At 47.7% G+C, this 20,219-nt stretch overlaps 1 protein-coding gene across 1 annotated transcript in view; it reads left to right on the forward strand.

Annotated features, from left to right (window-relative positions):
- Wdfy4 (WDFY family member 4) overlaps positions 1 to 20,219 on the forward strand; it is a 268,757-nt gene that overhangs the window by 232,107 nt on the left and 16,431 nt on the right. Inside the window, exons 54-59 of the mRNA XM_070020489.1 lie at positions 9,412 to 9,565; positions 13,415 to 13,506; positions 14,212 to 14,424; positions 17,281 to 17,428; positions 18,712 to 18,896; positions 19,598 to 19,756. Coding sequence (XP_069876590.1) covers positions 9,412 to 9,565; positions 13,415 to 13,506; positions 14,212 to 14,424; positions 17,281 to 17,428; positions 18,712 to 18,896; positions 19,598 to 19,756 — 951 coding nt within the window. The remainder of the gene's footprint in view (positions 1 to 9,411; positions 9,566 to 13,414; positions 13,507 to 14,211; positions 14,425 to 17,280; positions 17,429 to 18,711; positions 18,897 to 19,597; positions 19,757 to 20,219) is intronic.

Consider the following 20,219-nt stretch of genomic DNA (forward strand, 5'->3'; position numbering starts at 1 on the left):
GCAAGAAAGTAGCTTTCCTAGCCTTGTGTCCCTAGGCACTCACTTCCAAATGCCACATGAATTGGGGAAGTGAAAGAAAGGGGAGACTGTGGAATGCCTTCTGCATTTACTGGAGACCCAAACTGAGCCTGTGCACCTAGAGTGTCAGCACCAAGCCTTTCCATTCTGCACCAAGCAAACTGTGCCTTCCACCTGCCAGCAGTGTGAATGAACCAGCAAAGGGGATGGTTGGGCTCCAGGCTGGGACCCAGGGTCTAGAGGGTGAGGGATGTATGTCCTTGGTTCTATAGTCTGACACTGAGCATATCACTGTCTTTCTCTGGGGTTTGGTTTCCTTGGTGAAATACAGGTGATGGGTGAGATGCTACCTCTAAAGGCCCTTTTTCATAGCACTAGGCTCAACCACTTATTAAGCACCTACTGTGTTCCTGGATGCTGCCGAGTATTATGTATATGTGTGTATATGTATATGTACGTCTATAAATACAGTAATATATAAGTATATATAATACAATATATAAAATATATGCATATATATTAATATTTTTTAAATGAGCCAGGTGCCAGTGGCTTATGACTCTAATGGTAGCTACTCAGAAGGCTGAAATATGAGGATCATAGTTCAAAACCAGTGTGGGCAGAAAACTTTGTGAGAGTCTTCACTTAACGAGCAAAAAGCTGGTGATGGAGGTGAGGCTCAGGTTGTAGGACACTATCCTTGAGCAAAAAATCCAAGTAAGAGCAGATGGGCGAGTTCAATCCCCTGAAATGGCATACATTTTTTAAGCTTCTTGAGTAGCAATATATACATTATACACACACACACACACACACACACACACACACACACACACACACACACACACACACACACACACACATCTATAACATAATACTTTTAACTCTACTTTTTTTGTTGTTGTTGGTTGTGGGGCTTGAACTCTGGGCCTGGGCACTGTCCCTCAGCTCTTCAGCTCAAGACAAGTGCTCTACCACTTGAGCCACAGCGCCACTTCCATTTTTTTGGTGGTTTATTGGAGATAAGAGTCTCATGGATGATAAGAAATGTACGCATTATCCTGCCCATGTAATTGTAACCCCTCTGTACAGTATGTTCACAAAAAAAATAAAATAAAAAAAAAGAGTCTCACGGACTTTCCTGACCAGGCTGGCTTTGAACCATGATCCTCAGATTTCAGCCTCCTGAATAGCCAGGATTATAGGCGTGAGCCATCTGCTCCCGGCTTTTAACTCTTCATTTTTAAATATGGAGTTCAGATATTAGCTACATCAGAGAGTTGACTAACCATCACCACCAACTACCTCCAAACTTTTAACATCTCCTTGATCTTAAAATGATAGCAATTCAACACTAGCCCTCCGGTCATCCATGTAGAGCCCCTGGTTCCTTCATCCTGCATTCTAGTTGAATTTCACTATACTAATTGGTGTTCTGTGGTCTGGGAATGTGGCTTAGTGGAAGAGTGCTTGCTTAGCATGCATGACGCCCTGGATTTGATTCCTGGTACCACATAAACAAAAAATAAATAAAATAAAGTAAATAAAATTACCATTGTCAGATGCTGGTGGCTTACACCTGTAATCCTAGCTACTCAGGAGGCTGAGATCTGAGGATCATGGTTCAAAGCCAACCCAGGCAGGAAAGTCGACGAGACTCTTATCTCCAATTAATCACCAGAAAACCAGAACTGGTCACCTTGAGCTGAAGAGCTCAGGGACAGCATCCAGGCCCAGAGTTCAAGCCCCATGATCGACAAAAAAAAAATGGTGCCATGTGATATTTGTCCTGCTGTGACTGGATGCCCATGTTTAACATCATGTCTTCAAGCTTTGTCCATGTTGCAGGAGGCATCACGGTTTCTGGGACTGAGTGATATTCCATGGCATGTATCTATCACAGTCTGCTCATCTATTCACCTCTTGGGTAGCATCTATCTTAAGAAAATTATGGTTTTTTTGGCTGGCTTTAAGTAGTTGTACTTAAAGGTTTCAATTCAGTGTGTCAGTGGGAGCACAGTGCCTCTTGATCAATGCCCACCCTCCCACCATTCTCCCCCATCTCTCCTAGCCCTGCCCAACCTCTCAAGTTACCTGGTTCCAGTTTCACAGGTGTACATTGGATATTATGACTGTGTTTGCCCACTCCTTGTCCATTTGTCTGTCTCCTCTCCCCGTGACCTCCTTTCCCCTCCACCACACACATGTCCCAGCTTCTTGGTACTCATTTTGTTAAACTGTAAGTTAGCTGTTGATAGAAGTGACACCATTGCGACCTTCCCGTGCATGATCAGTCAACCCATTGGTATATATCTACATGTGGCCTGTATATGGTCTCATTCAGCTTTATAATTTAGATCTAACTTGTAAGTATGAGAGAAGCCGTGCATCGTTTCTCTCTTACTTCCCTTAACACAGTTTTGTTCCATATCCATACATTTCCCTGCAAATGACATAACATTGTTCTTCCTGGTGGATAAGTAAAATTCCATTGCATCCACCTTGTAACTGATCGGAAGGATGCTGCTGCAGACTTGGCTGTGTCTTCCATGTCATGGCAACTGCACTGGGAAAAGTTCTGTGCTTTATCTTGGTATCTGTAGGAGGTTCTGTGGGTAGCCAGACTTTTCTCAGGGGATAATGGTGAACATACAATGGTCCCCAAACCTGATGGCATGCAACAATTACTGTGGAAATAAGAGTCTCATAGACCTGGCTGCCCAGGCTGGCCTCAAACCTTGATCCTCAGCTCTCAGCCTCCTGAGTTGCTAGGATTTCAGGTATGAGCCACCCATGCCCAGTTATTCTCAAATATTTTCCATCCGTAGTTGATGGAATGTATTCGTGTGAACCTCTGGCTACATGTGTGCCATGCCATCTGGGCAGGTGGCATGTGTAGGCAGTGTGATAAGATGGCCAGTTGTGTGCTCCATGGCCCACTCCCAGGTGAGGTCTGGGCCCTGATCATAGGCCCAGCGTGCTGCAATTCTCATGAGTCCTGCCTGATTGGAGCTTGGATCTTTGGGCTTCTGGAAAGTTAAGTCACTGGGGGTGGGGGCATGACTCCACGGCACCCCAGCCCCGAGGCCCATTGCTGCCCCATCCAAAGTACATGTGACTCTCAGGCCTGAGATCATACCCAGCCTGGGGTAGAGCCTGGCAAAGCAGCCCAGCTTAGTCAAGAACACAGCGTTCTATCTGTGGCTGCATTTAATAAGACATGGAAATAAAGTGCTGTGCTAATTAAGTCACAGCCTATGTGAAGTCAGCCGTTATCAGCAGTGGGGAAAGGGTTTTCTGAGCCACCTGAGGAGAGACGACTGGGTTTTATGTTAGACAGATGCTGACTGCAGAGAGAAGTAAGAACTCTGGGTAGGCGTGGCTGTATGGTGGCTGTGGGTCTGGGTGTTCTCCTTGGATGCCAGGCAGCGCCTGGGTCAGGGTGATGCGAGGAAATGAGTTCCAATGTCAGTGCATCACTTGTACACTCTGCCTGATGTCTGCACTCAGGGCCTGCAGCCCAGCCCCTGCTGGGGCAGGTGGCCGCCACTGCCTGATATCCACTGCTTTGCACAGGACTGGGACAGGGCCTGGGCCCAGAAGCCTCTCTTGTCCTTTAGGAGTGTCAGGATATGGGGTCCAAAATGATCCAACCAGACTTGAGACACCTTCTGGGTGTCTACCGTGGTGCATTTCAGAGCACAGACTCAGTGGAAGTATTAGAAAAGAACACGTATGATAGAGTCCGATGGTCTTGGAATGAACTAATGGGTCTAAACTTTCTAGAGGCAGTGTTGCATATCTGAGCTGCAGTTTCAACAGCAGCAGCATGGGCCCCTGCTTGCTATCTCAAATGCCATGAGGGTCCCAGGCTTGTGTCTTTTGAAGAGTATGTTAGGCCTATCATTTACTGCAGAAGTCCGTGGAATGCGGTGCCCAGCTCTCCTGCTTTCTCAAGTTTGCCTGTTTATTTGGTGGTGTTGCCTTTGTTGGTGCTGGTAGCCCACTCTTGTAATCCTAGGCACTCACAAGGTTGAGATCTGAGGATTGTGGTTCAAAGCCAGCCAGGGTTGGAAAGTCTGTGATTAACCACCAAAAGTGGAGCTGTGGCTCAAGTGGTAGAGCACTTAGGGAGAGCGCCCAGACTCTGAGTTAAAGCCTCAGTACCAGCACAAAACAAACAAACAAACAAAACCTGCCCTAACAACACCCTCTTTTTCCCTTTCTCCTCCATTCTCAGGCTGTTTAGCTCCTCCTCCCAGCCTCCCTACCCCACTGTCCCTGTCCCAGGCAGTGGAAGTGTCTCTACTCCCTCCTCTGTAATTCTTTATTCCACCTTCCTGTTTGAGTAATTTCCATCCTCTTTTTTCTTTTTCTTTTTTGAGTCCCTGATTGACATCCCCAACAGCACTGAGATTGGAGTCCATGCCCTGGATTGCCTCACAGTCCCTAGTTTGTGCAAGGAGAAAGGATACCTATATCACATAGGCATGCATGTGCACACATGTGTGTACATTCTCACTCATGCATACAACTATTACTGCTTTCACATACACAACGATTCATCAGGGTTTACAGAGGCTGGAAGAGGTAGTTAAAGACATTCAGGAAATTGCTAGGCATTATTGGTTAATGCCTGTAATCCTAGTTACTCAGAAGGCTGAGATCTGAGGATGATGACTTGAATGAAGCCAGCCCAAGCAAGAAACTCGTATTTTCAACTAACTACCAGAAAAGCTGGAAGTGGAGTGGTGTTTCAAATGGTAGAGTGCCAGCCTTGAGCCAAAAACAAAAAAAAAACAAATAAGGCTCAAGGACATAGCCCCAAGACTGGTGCCCCCCCAAAAAAAAAAGGAAAGAAGGAAGGAGGGAAGGAAGGAAGGAAGGAAGGAGATGAAAAAGAAAGAAAGGAAGGAAGGAAGAAAGAAACAAGGAAGGAAAGAAAGAAAAGATAGAGATGCAGGAACGTACTCCTGCTCATCCTGCAAGAAAATGGTGACCAAAATGTCCACTCCACTGTAGTTAGCTTAGTTCCAGAACTAAAGTGTTCTCTGCATGATACACTGCCTCTTAGGTGGACAGATGGTAGACAGACAGATTCTGTAAGTGAACTCCAGCTAACCACCAAAAATCTGGAAGTGGAGTTGTGGCTCAAATGGCCAAGCACTAGCCTTGAGCAAAAAAAAAAAAAAAAAAAAAAAAAAAAAAAAAAAAAAAAAAAAAAATCTCAGAGACAGTGCCCAGGCCCTAAATTCAAGCCTAAACATTCACTCTCTCTCTCTCCCCCATTCCCTCCAGGTGTCCTTGAGCATACACTTGATCTAAATTTCCTCTGAGAGTGGGTAAAGTTAAGATTTGAATGCTTTTTTTCCTCACAGATTTTCCCTGCCCATGTTGTCCAAGCGGGGTATAACAATGTAGAGATGAAGTGCTTACCCAGGGACAATGGTATGGAACACCGCTTTTAAAGTGTATCAGGTTACAGTGATCGAGCGTGATCACTGACATATCCTGACTTCGTGTCAGTGTCCAGCTGTCCTGCTCAGCCTCTTCCCTCGCTCTAATGCTCTGAATTCGATTAGCAAGACTGAACATCTCTTAACAGATTTTTAACTGGGGAAAGATGCCTTAGAATACATTATTTCTGATTCTTCAAATATTGAAAATAGGCTTCTGGCATCTATACATATGAGAGATGTCTTAATTGGGCAAAAAGCCAAAGGCTCTCAGGCTCTGGCTTGGTTCCATTGTCTTTTAGCGTGAATGTCACATGGGAGAAATTTCTGCCCATCGCATGTTGTTCTGTTGTTGATGATAGTGACCTTGCTATTATTTTTAACTATCCATTTGGATACCCATAGCATTTACTTTTCTTGATATTCACGAAGATTCAAAGGTCTGATATAAGAGCACATCTTGGTTCAGGAATTTTCTCTTGTTGTTTCTTTGTTCCTTTAATTTTCCAGGCTTAATATTGTTGCTATTTTTTTTCATTTGTGTTTGGACATTGGCACTTAGGCATTCTGAGGTCTGTGTGTCTCTTTCTTTCTTTTGTCTTCCCTCCCCTTCCTTGCTTGCTTCCTTGCTTCCTTCCTTCCGTCTTTCCTTCCTTCCTTCCTTCTTCCCTCCCTCCTTCCATCCTTGAGAATCAAGTCATAGCTAGGACTCACTCCTATCAGCCACTAGAGTTGATGTCAACCTACAAACTTACAATACAAATAACAAAGCAGCTCTACTTTTTCTTCTAGGGAATTTGGTGTTTTCTTTTGTATTGGAGAAGTGAGAAAAACCCATTAATTTTGAAACAAATGTATGCAAATACATTTATTAATATAGGAAATAGGAAAATCAGTTATTGCTTCTTTTATAAATAATACAGGCTTAAAAGTTTTAAAGATATTACTTTTGCTAAAATACATTAGACAGCTGTGAAAAAAATAACATTTTTCTTGGTGGTAATATCTTTAACCAAATTTGTAGCGCTAACAATATTTCCTATGTATATATTATTTTTATTTAATACAGGTAATCTTTTTATTACCAAATCATATTGTTTCTCAGGAGATTACCATCAGTGCTCATAAAAGCTGCAGAGGAAAAGTGGGAGGGAGAGGAGACATCAATCTTCCCCAGATGTAGGGCTCGGGCTGCAGATTAAAATACACAAAGCTCTTAATACATTTCAATGAGTGACTTGTTAGGTTCAGATTTATTTAGGCTCCCACTATTTTCTTTCTATTTCTATTCAAATTGGACTGTGGGCATCATCCCAGCTGAGAGCCACGCCACCTCCAGGATGAGGTGTTGTGTCTGACCGAGACCCTATGAGGAACTGGCCCGCTTAGCATCTCTGTCCCTCAGTAAAAGATCCATTGGATCTTCAAGTCTGGCTCAGAAAATTGGCCATCCAGTCCATGCCCACCTGGATGCCTAGATGTGACCCTCAGCTGCATGATAGGGTCTTCCCTCTCAGAAAGAGCTGAGAGCCCCGTAGCCCAAATACTCTAGACCAAGTTTGCCCCAGGTCCAAGGACAGCCAGACCCAAGGCAACTGGCATGTGCTAAGCCCACCCTTTGGAGTTGCATCTGCATGTTTGGCTTCACCCAGTGCCATCCACTGCTTGGTAGCCTCTGGAAAACCAGTGCAGCATGAGTAGGCTCAGCTTTCTATTGTGAAATGGACATACCAACACCTTCCTGTTTTGTTTCTTTTGGAACTATTGGAATTTGAACTCAGGGCCTTCTTGCTAGACAGGCTCTGTACGCTGAGCTACACCCACCTCCAGCACTATTTTGGAGATAAGAGTCTTACTGCCTGCCTTAGCACACACCTGTTTTAGGCTTCCCATCAGTTAGGATGACAGTCATGTGCCACCATGGGATAGAGTCTCATGGACTTTTTGGTGCTGGTTGGCTAGGAACTGTGATCCTCTTAATCTCAGCCTTCCAAGTAGCTTGGATTACAGGCCTGAGCCACTGGGGCCCAGTTACAAACTGTTCCTAATTCACCTGGTGCAAGGATTGGGAGAGATCGGCTGTGTGTCTAAAGTGTGTAACAGAACAGAAAGGCCAAGAGAAGGTTCTTTCCCATCCTCAGTCTTCATCAGTGGCTGTGGCTGCACACTTTGAGAAGAGAAGGCAGGCAAGGGGGTCTGGATCCTGTCCTTTACTCTTACGAACACATGTGCTCTCCAGAAGAAGGAAGACAAATTCTTCCATTAAAGAAAGGTCTAGACTTGGTAGGGGACTAGCAAATGAGAGCATTCCAGGGAGGTGACAATTTTTTGGATATCTCTAAGCTTGAGTGGAATAAAGGGCCAGTTTTAGAAAGTCTTTCTCCAGAAGTTCCTGCCCTACTTGCAGTGTTGTGTCCTTCCAACCAGAGGCTGCTCAAAGACCTTCCTCTGTCTCTACTCCCCTCTACCACCACTACCCTAAAAACCCCACAAAACATAAAAAAACCACCTGATGAATCAGAATGGTCAGTTTGGCAATTGGAAATAAGTGATTTGACAATTCAGATGAATGGCTGAGGGCATTTGAGGAAAATATACCTGAGTCTTAGGGGTTCTGAGACTGAATGCGGAATGTGGGCCCCATAGCCACGTGCCTTGGAATCCAGGCAAGAGCCACAGGCATTCCATGCTCCTGGGGCTGCCCTCTGTCCCCTGAGTGCTGGTGCCCCTCCAGGTGTTGGTCTTAAAACTTGCTCTCTGGTCAAGGAATGGGGCCACTGCACCATGCCCTTCCTGCCTTTCTTTCCTCTCCCTGAAAAAGGCCTCCTAGGAGACCCCCTGACCTACCAAATTCCTCTGTACCCCTGCTCCTTGCCAAGGCCTCAGGCTGCTCAGACTGCTCTGCTGGCTTCCCCGTTGTTTGGTTTACAGATTCACCTCTGGGGTTGGATCGCCCAGGAAACTTTCACAGACTCCCAGGCAGAAGGGCTGATCCATTTCTTTGCTCTGTAGTTGGCTTTTATCTCTTGCTTATAACAAACCTCTCAGGAGCCACGTCTAGAACATTATAGTTAGAAGCCAGCTACGGCAGGGAAATCCTCAAGATTTTGATCTCCAGTTAACAAGGAAAAATTAAGAGCCAGAACAGGAAGAGTGGCTCAAGTGGTAGAACATGCCAGTCTTAAGCAAGAGAACTAAGCAAGGACAAGAGGCCCTGAGTTCAAACCCTGGTACCTACACATACACACAACACACCCTTGCGCACACACACATACATATACACAGACAGAGATAGAACAAAGTCATTCTGTGTGTGTGTGTGTGTGTGTGTGTGTGTGTGTGTGTGTGTGTGTGTGTGTGTGTGTGTATGTGTACTAGGGCTTGAACTCTGGACCTTGGGCTCTTCCTTAGCTTTTTTGCTCAAGGCTGGTACTCTACCAGTGGAAAGCCACAGCTCTACTTCTGGCCTTGTGCTGGTTTTAATTGGAGATAAGAGTCTGATGAACTTTTAGGCCTGGGCTGGCTTCCAACCACAGCCCTCAGTTCTCAGCCTCCTGATTAACTAGGATTACAGGCATCCTGACCTTGCCACTAAGTGCCTGATTCAGATAGCCTATAGCAGACTTAGAGAATGATCAAACCATTGTCATTTCTGGTCTCTGATCTGAACTCTAATTTCCATGATGTGGATAAAGATCCTTTTGGATAGCATGGATTCTGCATCCTCAATCAAGGGTGAGGGTTCCAGAGAGTGATTGAGAGAATGGAAGCCTTATATGCATGGGCTGATGGATGAACCTGGGCCGGGCGAGTGAATGTGCCAGTGGCAGAACTGCTCTCTCTGAGATGGGACAGATGCCAGAGGCCCATACGGAGGACCCTGGCATCCCAGGACTCAGCTGTGTGCCGCTCATCATGCTGGTCCCTCTTCCCCCAGGGTGGAAGCTTCGATGTGGCAGACCGGATGTTCCATAGTGTGAAGAGTACGTGGGAGTCGGCCTCTAGGGAGAACATGGGTGATGTCAGGGAGCTGACCCCCGAGTTCTTCTACCTGCCCGAGTTCCTAACCAATTACAATGCAATGGAGTTTGGTGAGTGGAGGCCTGGGAGGGGCTGGATGGGCTGGGGAGGTCGGGGGATGGAGGATCTTTCCAGGGGGAACTGATTCTTACCAGTGTTTTTACTGGGCAGCTCAATAAGTAGGCCTGTTGTCCCACTGAGTGTGGGACTTCCTCTGGGTGACAGTGTCCACGTGCACAGGTGGTTTCTAGGAACAATGCGGGGACCAGGTTATCTGGACTGTGCTGGCCATGGCCTTCCATCTAAGAGCCCTGGGCCTTGGTTTGCAAAGTGGCAGCCAGGGGTCAGGAGGCCTTGCTAGTAGCTCAGATGGAACCCTGTCCTGCTGTATCTGCCCTTCACTCTAACAATGGACACAGTGCTAGGCAGTGGCTCCATTGCTCCTATAGCCCCAAATGAGCCTGGCCTCATTCCTGCATTAAAGGAAGGGGCAGAAAATTCCCCACATATTCTGGGTAAGGCCCTTCTGGAGAGCATGTGGCCTAGGAGCCTTCCATGCAGTTGTGTGCAAGGGTAAACTAAGACCATTTGCCAAGGGGATGTGGGGGCATTACCAAACTCTCCCCACACCCCGCCCCCAGGTATCAGAGACTGTGGGTACTGCAGCAAGCATTCCAGTGATATCTCCAGCACCCGCTTCAGGCACACAGCTCCCCTTTCTTGGGGCTCCCTGTTTTCCCACCAAACAGTGCATATGAGTATGCCTCCTGAGCCAGGCTAGGGGCAGCCCCAGAGCACAGAGGAGGTCATCTAGTGAGCTGTATCCACAGGACTGGGTCAGCTTGGTGCAGTGTGCCCTTTTCCTGTTAGACCAGAGGAAGAACTGGACACATCCAAAAGACAGTTCCCAGTTGGGCAAGGCCCAACACAGGGGTATGTCAGGGACAGAGGAAGCCAAGAGGAGGAACTCCAGGCAGCCTTGGGGTAGAGCACCAAACCATCTCTGATGTAGCAGCACAGCCAGTGGCTGTCTAAGGGAGGTGTGGTGGGCTTAACTATGGAAGTAATAGCATCTTCCAGGAAGTGAGGCCAAGAGAGTTGACAACTGGAAAGTCAAGAGAATGAGCCATTATGGAGCACTAGCTGTATATACACACTTCTTTAGGCCTTGAGGATTGAGTTGGGTCTCCTGAAATGACTTCTCATGAAGATGTTTACATTCTCAGTGGGGAAAGGGATAGAAAATACAAAGAAAGAAGTGAGCCAGGCACTGGTGACTCATGTCTATAATCCTTGTTACTCAGGAGGCTGAGATCTGAGGATCATGATTGAAATCCAGTCCAGCAGGAAAGTTCATGAGACTATTTTCCAGTTAACCACCAGAAAATAGAAAATCAGAAGTGGAGCTGTGGCTCAGGTGGTAGAGTGCTAGCCTTGGGAAAACAAGCTCAGGGATGGTGCCCAGACCCTGAGTGCAAGCCCCACAACTAACACAGAAAAAGAAAAAGAAAAAGAACCACAGAGAAAGCAGTGCAGCTGTCAGGTGCTATGTAACCCCTAGTTTGCGAGTAACTCAGAGGGATCCTTGTTCTTCTAATCTCCAAGAAGGACTTGACTGTGAAGGGGTCAGAGAGCTGAGACTGAGTGGTCAGAGGGCCAGGGCAGGCACATCCCGTAGGACCAAGAAGGTTCTACTTGTACCATGGAGGCTCTGGGGGCGTGGGCACAGAGGTCAATGGGACTAAGCTGCCCTGTGTTGCGTATCAGTCAGCCCCAGTATGAGTCAGGCATGTCATCCTCTGGCCTGTTATGGTCTGTTGTCATCACCTCCAGTTTCACAGGAGGAGACACTGGATCCCAGAGAGGTCAAGCATCAAGTTCCAGGCTGCATAGCTAATGGAGGAAGAGAGAGACTTGGGCGGGACTGTTCTTACTGTCTAGGGTATATCTACCTAAAAACCCTCTCTCTAGCCAGGTGCCAATGGGTCACCCCTGTAATCCTAGCCACACAGGAGGCTGAGATCTAAGGATCGTAGTTTGAAGCCAACCTGAAAGTCATTAAGACTCTTGTCTCTAATTAATAACCTGAAAAACCAGAAATGTATGTGTGGCTCAAGGGGAAGAGCACTAGCCTTGGGCAAAAAAAAAAAAAAAAAAAAAAAGCACAGGCATTGTACCCAGGCCTGAGTTCAAGCCCCAACACTGGCATAAAATATTAAATAAGTAAAACCCACTCTTCTCCCTTTATTTTGTGAAGGTAAATAGAATAAGTTTATTTGAAAGTGAAAGAAAAGGCCATGGAAGGAAAGTAGTGAGACTCTCCATACAGACAGGGGTCTCAAAGGTGGGGTCCTCTCTCCTCTCTCTAAAGAATGTGAAAAAAGCTGGGAATTGTGGCTCATATCTGTAGTCCTTGCTACTAAGAAGCTGAGATCTGAGGATCACAGTTGGAAGACAATCGAAACAAAAGTCTATGAAATTATTTTTTAAATTTATTTTTTATTTTGTTTTATTGTCAAGATGGTGTGCAGAGAGGTTACAGTTACATAAGTAAGGTAGTGGTTACATTTCTTATCTAACTTGTTACCCCTTCTCTCATTTTTCTCCCTCTTTGCCTCCCCCCAACTCCCTGCCCCAAGTTGTACAGATCATTTCAAACATATTCTCTTGTGAGTATCGCTTTTACATAGGTTTCCCTTTGTCCTTTGTCTCACCATTTTGCTGTTCCCCTTCCCTTCCCTAGTTAAGATCTCTGTCTCTGTCTCTGTCTCTGTCTGTCTGTCTGTCTGTCTGTCTGTCTGTCTGTCTGTCTCTGTCTCTGTCTCTCTCTCTCTCTCTCTCTCTCTCTCTCTCTCTCTCTCTCTCTCTCTGTCTATATATATATATATATATTTGTAAGGAAATGGAAGGACTTGGAAAAATCATATTAAGTGAAATAAGCCAGACCAAAAGAAACATGGTCTCCCTTATTTGTAATAATTAGCATAAATCTAGGATAATCTTAGCAGATGAGCAGAATAGCCCAACAGCTATGTACTTATGACCCTATAAGATGATGCTAAGCGAGATGAACTCCAAGACATGGACACAAGAGGTTTTCCTTTGTTGTTGTTTTCACTGGACTATGTGATTTCTTTTTACTTTTGTACTTTTTCCGCCTATGGCATATCTCCTGTTGTCACTGTAGTTGATTTTGGTACCCTGGGTAAGAATTTTTTAAAATTTTATATTTTTAATACATATTTTTAATTGTAAAGATACTGTACAGAGGGGCTACAGTTACATGAATAAGGTAACGAGTACATTTCCTATCATTGTTCCCCCTCCTTTGTTTCTCCCTTACCATCCCTTTCCTCCCCACCATCTTACCGGGGCATTACATTCTTATCTCCAATTAACCACCAAGAATCTGGAAGTACTAGAGTACCCACCTTGAGCTTTGGAAAAGCCAAATGAGAGTGTGAGGTCCTGAGTTCAAGCTCTAGTATTGGCACAAAAAAGGGAGGAAAAAAAAAAGAACTGAAGTGGAATCAGTAAGTGATGTGTTTCTAAATCTCCTGTGGAGTCTGGCGGAAACGTGGCTGTTCACTGCATGCCACTTTGTATTATTGATAATGCTGCATCCACTCTTGTCATTAAGCATATGGATGAAAAGGTGTTTTTTTAGTGGGAAGGGAGACGTGTTAACAGGAGTGACACAGGGTCTGTGTGTGACTTGGGAGTCCAGCCCTAGTGCTGCCTGGAAAACACAGAAGATGTTAGTGAGGAAGTGAAGATGACTTTCCAGGCAGGAAGCCTAGGACACAGCTCCCATCTATGCTGCATAGAACTGGCATTCCCAGAGAGCTCTGTTCTCAACATCCCATAATTCAGTGTGGGCCACAGTGACCACAATCCATACTGCTTTGCTTCCCTTCCAGGTTGCATGCAGGATGGAACAGCTCTAGGGGATGTGCGACTCCCTCCCTGGGCAGATGGGGACCCTGGGAAATTCATCAGCCTGCATAGACAGGTGAGTGACACTGGTGTCCAAAGTTCTGAGGGGCACCTCAGGGTCCCATGGGTCTCTTGGAGGCTTTCTGCTTGAAGAAACTAGAGATGGGGATGGAAGGGGAGCTTCTGGGCTGTATGGAGAGGTCCCTTCACTAGTTTGCTGTGGGCATCACTGCAGGAATGAAGCTGATTCTGTGCGTGTGTGAGAGAGAGACAGAGACAGAGACAGAGACAGAGAAACAGAGACAGAGAGGGGGGCAGAGAAACAGAGACAGAGAGGGGGGAGACAGAGAGAGAGGTGGGGGAGAGGGAGAGGGGGAGAGGGAGAGGGAGACAGAGAGAATATATCCTGGAACTTGAACTCAGGGCCTGGGCACTGTCCCTAAGCTTTTTTTTTTTTTTTTTTTTTTTTTTTTTTTGCTCAAGGCTAGTGCCCTACCACTTGAGCCCCATCTCAATTTCTGGCTCTTTTGGTGGCTATTGTAGATTGGAGTCTCAAGGACTTTCCTGCCCAGGCTGGCTTCAAACCATGATCCTCAGCTCTCAGCCTCCTGAGTAGCTAGGATTACGGGCATCCCCACTGATGCCTGGCTGATTCTTTTGGGGATACCTACCAGGAAGTCATGTTATTCCCCTTATCCCAGCACACATGCCTCCGGCTCTGTGAAGCTCAGCCCAATCTCCCCGTGGCCTGGGGTTCACACTTGCTGGGTTTCCATTCCAGGCTCTGGAAAGTGACTTCGTCAGTGCCAACCTCCACCACTGGATAGATCTCATTTTTGGGTACAAGCAACAGGGGCCAGCCGCTGTGGAGGCGGTCAACACCTTCCACCCCTACTTTTATGGTGACAGAATAGACCTCAGCAGCATTGGGGACCCCCTGATCAAGAGCACCATCCTGGGGTTCGTCAGCAACTTTGGACAGGTGCCCAAGCAGGTATGGCAGCCCATATCATCACCTTGCATTGGCACTGTGGGCTTGAGGAAGAGCATGAAGACAAGCTCTTCTGGTAGGAGCTGGGGTGGGGGGAACTCTGAAGGGGTCCCGTGCCCTCAGGATCAGGCCTCAGCCCGTTTACTGCCTGACATTGATTCAATGATGACATCATTAATGATATCAGTAAAGGCTCTTCCACCATCATATGTGACTGACCACTGTGATAATTTCACTATTTAAAATTCATTTTTCTTTTGCCAGTATCAGAATTTGAACTCAGAGCATTAACTTTGCTCTGCTTGATCAGCTGGTGCTCTACTGCTTGATCATACCTCCAGTCTGACAGTTTGCTGGTTAACCAGAGATGGAATCTCACGGAGTTTTTCTGCCCTGGCTGGCTTTTGAACTGTGACCCTTCAGATCTCAGGCTACCACGTAGTTAAGATTACAAGGTTATTATTTCCAGTGAGTAGAGACATATCAAGTAGTTAGAAAATGCCTGATATATTCTAGCACTCAGTGAAAATTAGTTATTTGTGTGTTTGCATCATTGAGTTTTCTTATAAGTTCCTGGGTATAAGAAATGGTTGGAGGAGGGTCTAGATATTGTGGCAAACACCTGTACTTCTAGCTACTTAGGAAGTAGAGATGGGAGGATGATGGTTCAAGTCCAGCCAGGACAAAAATTAGTAAGACTCTCTCCTCCCCCATCTCAACAAAACAAAAAAAAGCAGAGCACAGAAGGGCACTTTTATGCCTCATGGAAAGCAAAAGTAGGAGGATCAGAGTCTGAGCCTACCTGACATGTAATCTAGAAAGCAAAATAGCCTGGGCACATGGCTCAAGTTGGTAAAACACTTTGGAGGCCCTGAGTTCTATAATACCACCAAAAAGATTTTAAAGAAAGTGTTCTCTGATGGATCTGGAAACCAAAGCTCAAGCTCTGTCTCTTGCATGGAAATGCAGCTCAAACAAGCTGCAGAGGTAGAACTCCGGGTGAGCAGGTCAGGTCACCCAGCAGGCGGGTAGATCAAGTGGGTAGATGGCACTGAGGCATGCCCCACTGGTGTGGGAGCATGTCTTGCCTGCTGGTAGCAGCTGCATGGCCCTTTGGCCTCTTGGCTGTGTCCCTTTAGGACAGATGTTTAGAAATAGGAGGCTGCATGCTTGTATTGATAGTGTAAGAGCACTCACAGCTTGTGGACCTGATCCTCACCACGTGGCTCTGTGTGAGGCTTCTGAGTGTCACCATCGAGGGCCAGCGCTTCAGAGCTGCACGGAGTTGCTCCTGGGTCTGAACCTGCTGACGCTCTTGCAGGAGCCAGGCCCCAAGCCTGTGGAGGCCTCTTTCTACTGTTAAATTCCCATGGAAAAAAAATCATTGTTTTACAGGCTCCAGTGGCTCACATCTAGCTACTCAGGAAGCTGAAATCTGAGGATCGAGGTTTGAAGCTATCCTGGGCAGGAAAGTCTGGGAGAGTCTTCATCTCCAATTAGTCACCAACCTCCCCCCCCCCCGCCCTGCCCCAGAAAAAAAAACCACTGGAAGTAGTGGTGTGGCTGAATTTGTAGAGCACCAGCCTTCAGAGAATTAAGCACAGGATAGCACTTAAGCCCTGAGTTTGAGCCCCAGTATTGGCGCAGGCACACGCGCGCATACACACACACACAATCATTATAAAAATCATTATTCTGATTTCTATGACTTGATCGCCAACATAGCTCTCCTAGATAGGCTGGCATTTGATCGAGGCTATCACCGGGCTAAAGCTGCTTGAAATCCCAGGCTCTCCATTGAACTTGACTCCTGGTCTCACACCTGTGGCCGGCCAGGCTCAGCTCCCACCTCGGTGCTCTCCAGCCTAGTACCCAGCAGCCATTTCCATCTGGGAGCACAGGACAGTGTGGATGGATAGAGAAAGCAGTTCCACAGGAGTCCAGCCAGGGAGGAATCCAGTCTGGCTGCAGTGGTCCTTTCTGATCCATCCTACATACACTGGGGCCAGGTGACACTTAAAGTTTTGCCTGGATATGCAAAAGACAAAAAAAAAAAAAAAAAAAAAAAAAAAAAAAAAAAAAAAAAAAACCAAAAAAAAACCCAGTTGATGGCAGAGATTTGAGAAAAATGAGAATTAAAAATACCACTTACTAAGGTTACCTTCTGCTTCTCAGAATATTTGAACAGATGTCAGTAAAGATTTCTGCACTGATAGCTGAGCGAAAGGCTGTGCTTCTCCAGCCCTGGGCCCCTCAACTGCAGCATTTGGGTCTTTTTTTTTTTTTTTTTTTTTTTGGTGGTGGTGGTAGGGCTTGAACTCTGGGCCTGGGCGCTGTCCCTCAGCTCTTCAGCTCAAGGCAAGTGCTCTGCCACTTGAGCCACAGCGCCACTTCCGGTTTTCTAGTGGTTTATTGTAGATAAGAATCTCATGGACTTTCCTGCCCAGGCTGGCTTTGAACCATGATCCTCAGATTTCAGCCCCCAGCCCCCAGCAGCATTTGTGTCTTTTGTGTGTGTGCTGGTCCTGGGGCTTGAATTTAGGGTCTGGTTGCTGTCCCTGAGCTTTTTTTTGCTCAAGGCTAACCTTACCACTTGAGCCACGACTCCACTTTTGGCTTTTTGGTAGTTTATTGGGGCTAAGAGCCTTATGGACTTTCCTGCCTGGGCTGGCTTTTGGAACCAGCTGCCTGAGTAGCTAGGATCCCAGGAGCGAGTCACTGGTACCCAGCTCAGGATGCCGTCCTTTTAAGCAGACCAGCAGTGCCCAGTAGAGTGCGGCTGTGGTTGCCTGGGTTGGTCTCTGGGCATCTGCCCCTAAACGACCTGTGTTGTGTGTTGTGCTACGTATGCCATTTCAGCTCTTTACCAAGCCCCACCCGGCCAGGAGCACGGCAGGGAAGCTGGTGCCAGGAAAGGATGCGTCCACACCTGCGGCCATGCCCAGCCACCCACAGCCTTTCCTCCACAGCTTGCAGACCCTAAGGCCCTCCCAGGTCATGGTCAAAGGTGAGTTTTTGGTCCTGTGTTGTTCATGATTGGGCTCTCCTGGGAAGTCAGGGGTAGAGACCTAGGCAAAGCATGGGGTCTGGCTTAGAAGGGCTAAACGTGGTGGGATTCCACTCACTTTGGAAGCCTCCAGAACACTGGGTCAGAGCCTGACATCTGAGGACCCACATGTTGGTCTGTGTGGCTTCAGACACATGCCTCACTCTTGTGTGTGCACACGTACATTCCATACGCACGCACAAAGCTTCTCCCCTCCTGTTCTGTTTCTCTGTCTTTTCCTCTCTGCTCTTTCTGTCTCTCTTTATATCTTTTTCTCTTTCTTTGTTTCTAGTTCCTGTCTTTTGCTCTCTATTGGTCTCTCTCTCCTGTTTCTGTCTCTCTTTCTTTGTTTTTCCTCTGTCTCTGTGTCTATCTGTTTCTAAAGCACACACACACACACACACACACACACACACACACACACACACACACACACACACACACACACACACACACACACACACACACACACACACACACACACACACACACACACACACCTCCCTCTGAAGACTACTGGACAAATTTCAAGGCCCTGTAGCAGATAGCACCTTCTGTATTTTGGTCACTATTGTCCCTGAGCCCTGGCTATCCATGGGCCTGAGAACACATGGCCTTGATCATGGCTGGTATGAGTCCCAGCTCTACTGCTGCCTAGCTGTGTGCTGTGTGGGGCTCAGGACACGGTGGTTCTCCCATGTCACTTGGAAGGGTCTGCCTCCAGGAGAAGGGAAAGGCCCCTTATGGTGGGACCTCATGGTAAACAGCATCCCCACCACCACCATCGGAGTACAGCACTGAGAGGGGATCATTGTCCCCATTCCACAGAAGGGCCCTGGGGGACAGCAAGTATGCTGTGACTTACCCACGATGCTGCTGCTCAGCAGCAGACTCTGAACTCTGAACCTTATTCCAGCTGTGGCCAGGTGTGGCTTCCGGAGTGCAGTTACAGAAGGCCAGGCCACATGTGTAGGGCCTCTCCTAGGGAGCACAGGAAGAGCAGGTGGTCAGCATCTCCTGGCATCACGGCCACAGAGATCCTGAGCCACGGATCATGTGAGGGTCCAAGTTTGAGGTAGAACCAAAGAGAGGGGACCTGGGCCATGCTCAGGTCTGACAAGACTTTGGCAAGCAGTGCCCGATCCTGGTGCGTGCTTGGTGAAGTCCAGTTAGCCTGCTGTGGAGCGTGGGTGCTGTTCCTCTCTATACCCAGTCATACTCACTGACAGTGGGGGTGGGGGTAGATATGTTCCTCTTCTCTCTAGGGTCAGAGTCCCCCAAAGGGGCCATCGGTCATATTGTCCCAACCGAGAAGACCATCCTGGCTGTGGAGAAGAACAAGGTGCTGTTGCCCCCTCTCTGGAACAAGACCTTCAGCTGGGGCTTCGATGACTTTAGCTGCTGCCTGGGGAGCTATGGCTCTGACAAGGTGAGGGAAACAGAGAAGGCATCGCAGGTCCTGCTCCGCCTCTGGCTGCGGCCAAGGTGGTCCAGAGACCAGTGAGCTCAAAGCTACCATGCCCCGCCCACCAAGGCTGTGCCCCAGCCTAGGAGGAAGAGGTTCCCGGGACCCCACACAAAGAGCCTTTGTGAGTCAGACCACAAATCTAGGTTCCACGAAGTCCAGCATTCACGCTGCTGGTGCAGACTCTGGCCAGTCACATGAATACAGCGAGCCCATCCAGATGTTCACTCACACTGGGTGGGAAGGTCTGAGGGAGCTCTCCAGGCTGCCCCAGGCATGGTGTTGACTGAGAATATTCTGGCTTGGCTCTCCAGGAGTAAAACTCTCTGCTGATGGCCTCATGCCACCATTAGATTTGCAGCTGTCTCTGTCTTCTTCCCAGCCCTTTCCCACCCTGTTCCCCTTCTACCTCTGTATCTCATGAATTCCCCGCCCTCCATGCTCCATCCCACTCTGCTCCCACCCAGCTGCTTCATCCAGGCATCTGAGTAGCTCTTCATCCTGTGTCTGCTTGTGTGAGGAGTCCTCACCACTGGAATGGTGGGTCCAGGCCTGAGATGGCCTAGGTTCTCAGAGCACCCAGGCGGTCTGGTCTCCCCTCTAGGGTTGTCCTGGCCTTCTGGCTTCTGCCCACCCTGCACCAGCATTCACTCTCATCTCCCCAGATCCTGATGACGTTCGAGAACCTAGCAGAGTGGGGCCGCTGCCTGTGTGCAGTGTGCCCATCCCCGACGATGGTGGTCACGGCGGGGGCCAGCACTGTGGTGTGCGTGTGGGAGCTCACTGTGGTCAGAGGCCGCCCCAGAGGCCTGCACCTGCGGCAGGTATGTGCATCAGGCTGGCATAGTGCCCCGGGAGTAACCCTGCCACAGGCAGGGATAGGGCCGCACTGGACATGCCTGTGCTGTGGGCAGCCACGGTGCCTGAACATGCCCACACTGGCACTCCTGCTCTCTATGAGAAGCGGAGGGTGGCCTGTCGTTCTGTCACTCTGCAGTGAGACCATGTAACAGCTGCCACCACACACACCAGGGCCAGAGAGGAAGCCCTTCTCCAGCACCAAGGTGATACTTTCTGAACCTTCGCCCTGCCTGGCCACTGTGCCATAGTTTTCCTTAGTTCACCTTCTAACCGTTCAGTAAAATAAGCACCGTTGTCATTCTTACTTTCTTGGTGAAAAATTAAGGTGCCCAAGAAGTAAAGTTCTCCAAGTTCACAGATGCAGAAGATGAGACTACATGAAAAGGGAAGGATTGGAAGCAGAAGTAAAACCAACAGCAGGCTGGA

This window comes from Dipodomys merriami, unplaced genomic scaffold, assembly GCF_024711535.1.
Source record: "Dipodomys merriami isolate MVZ:Mamm:240054 unplaced genomic scaffold, mDipMer1.0.p SCAF_14, whole genome shotgun sequence".
Lineage (NCBI taxonomy): Eukaryota > Metazoa > Chordata > Mammalia > Rodentia > Heteromyidae > Dipodomys > Dipodomys merriami.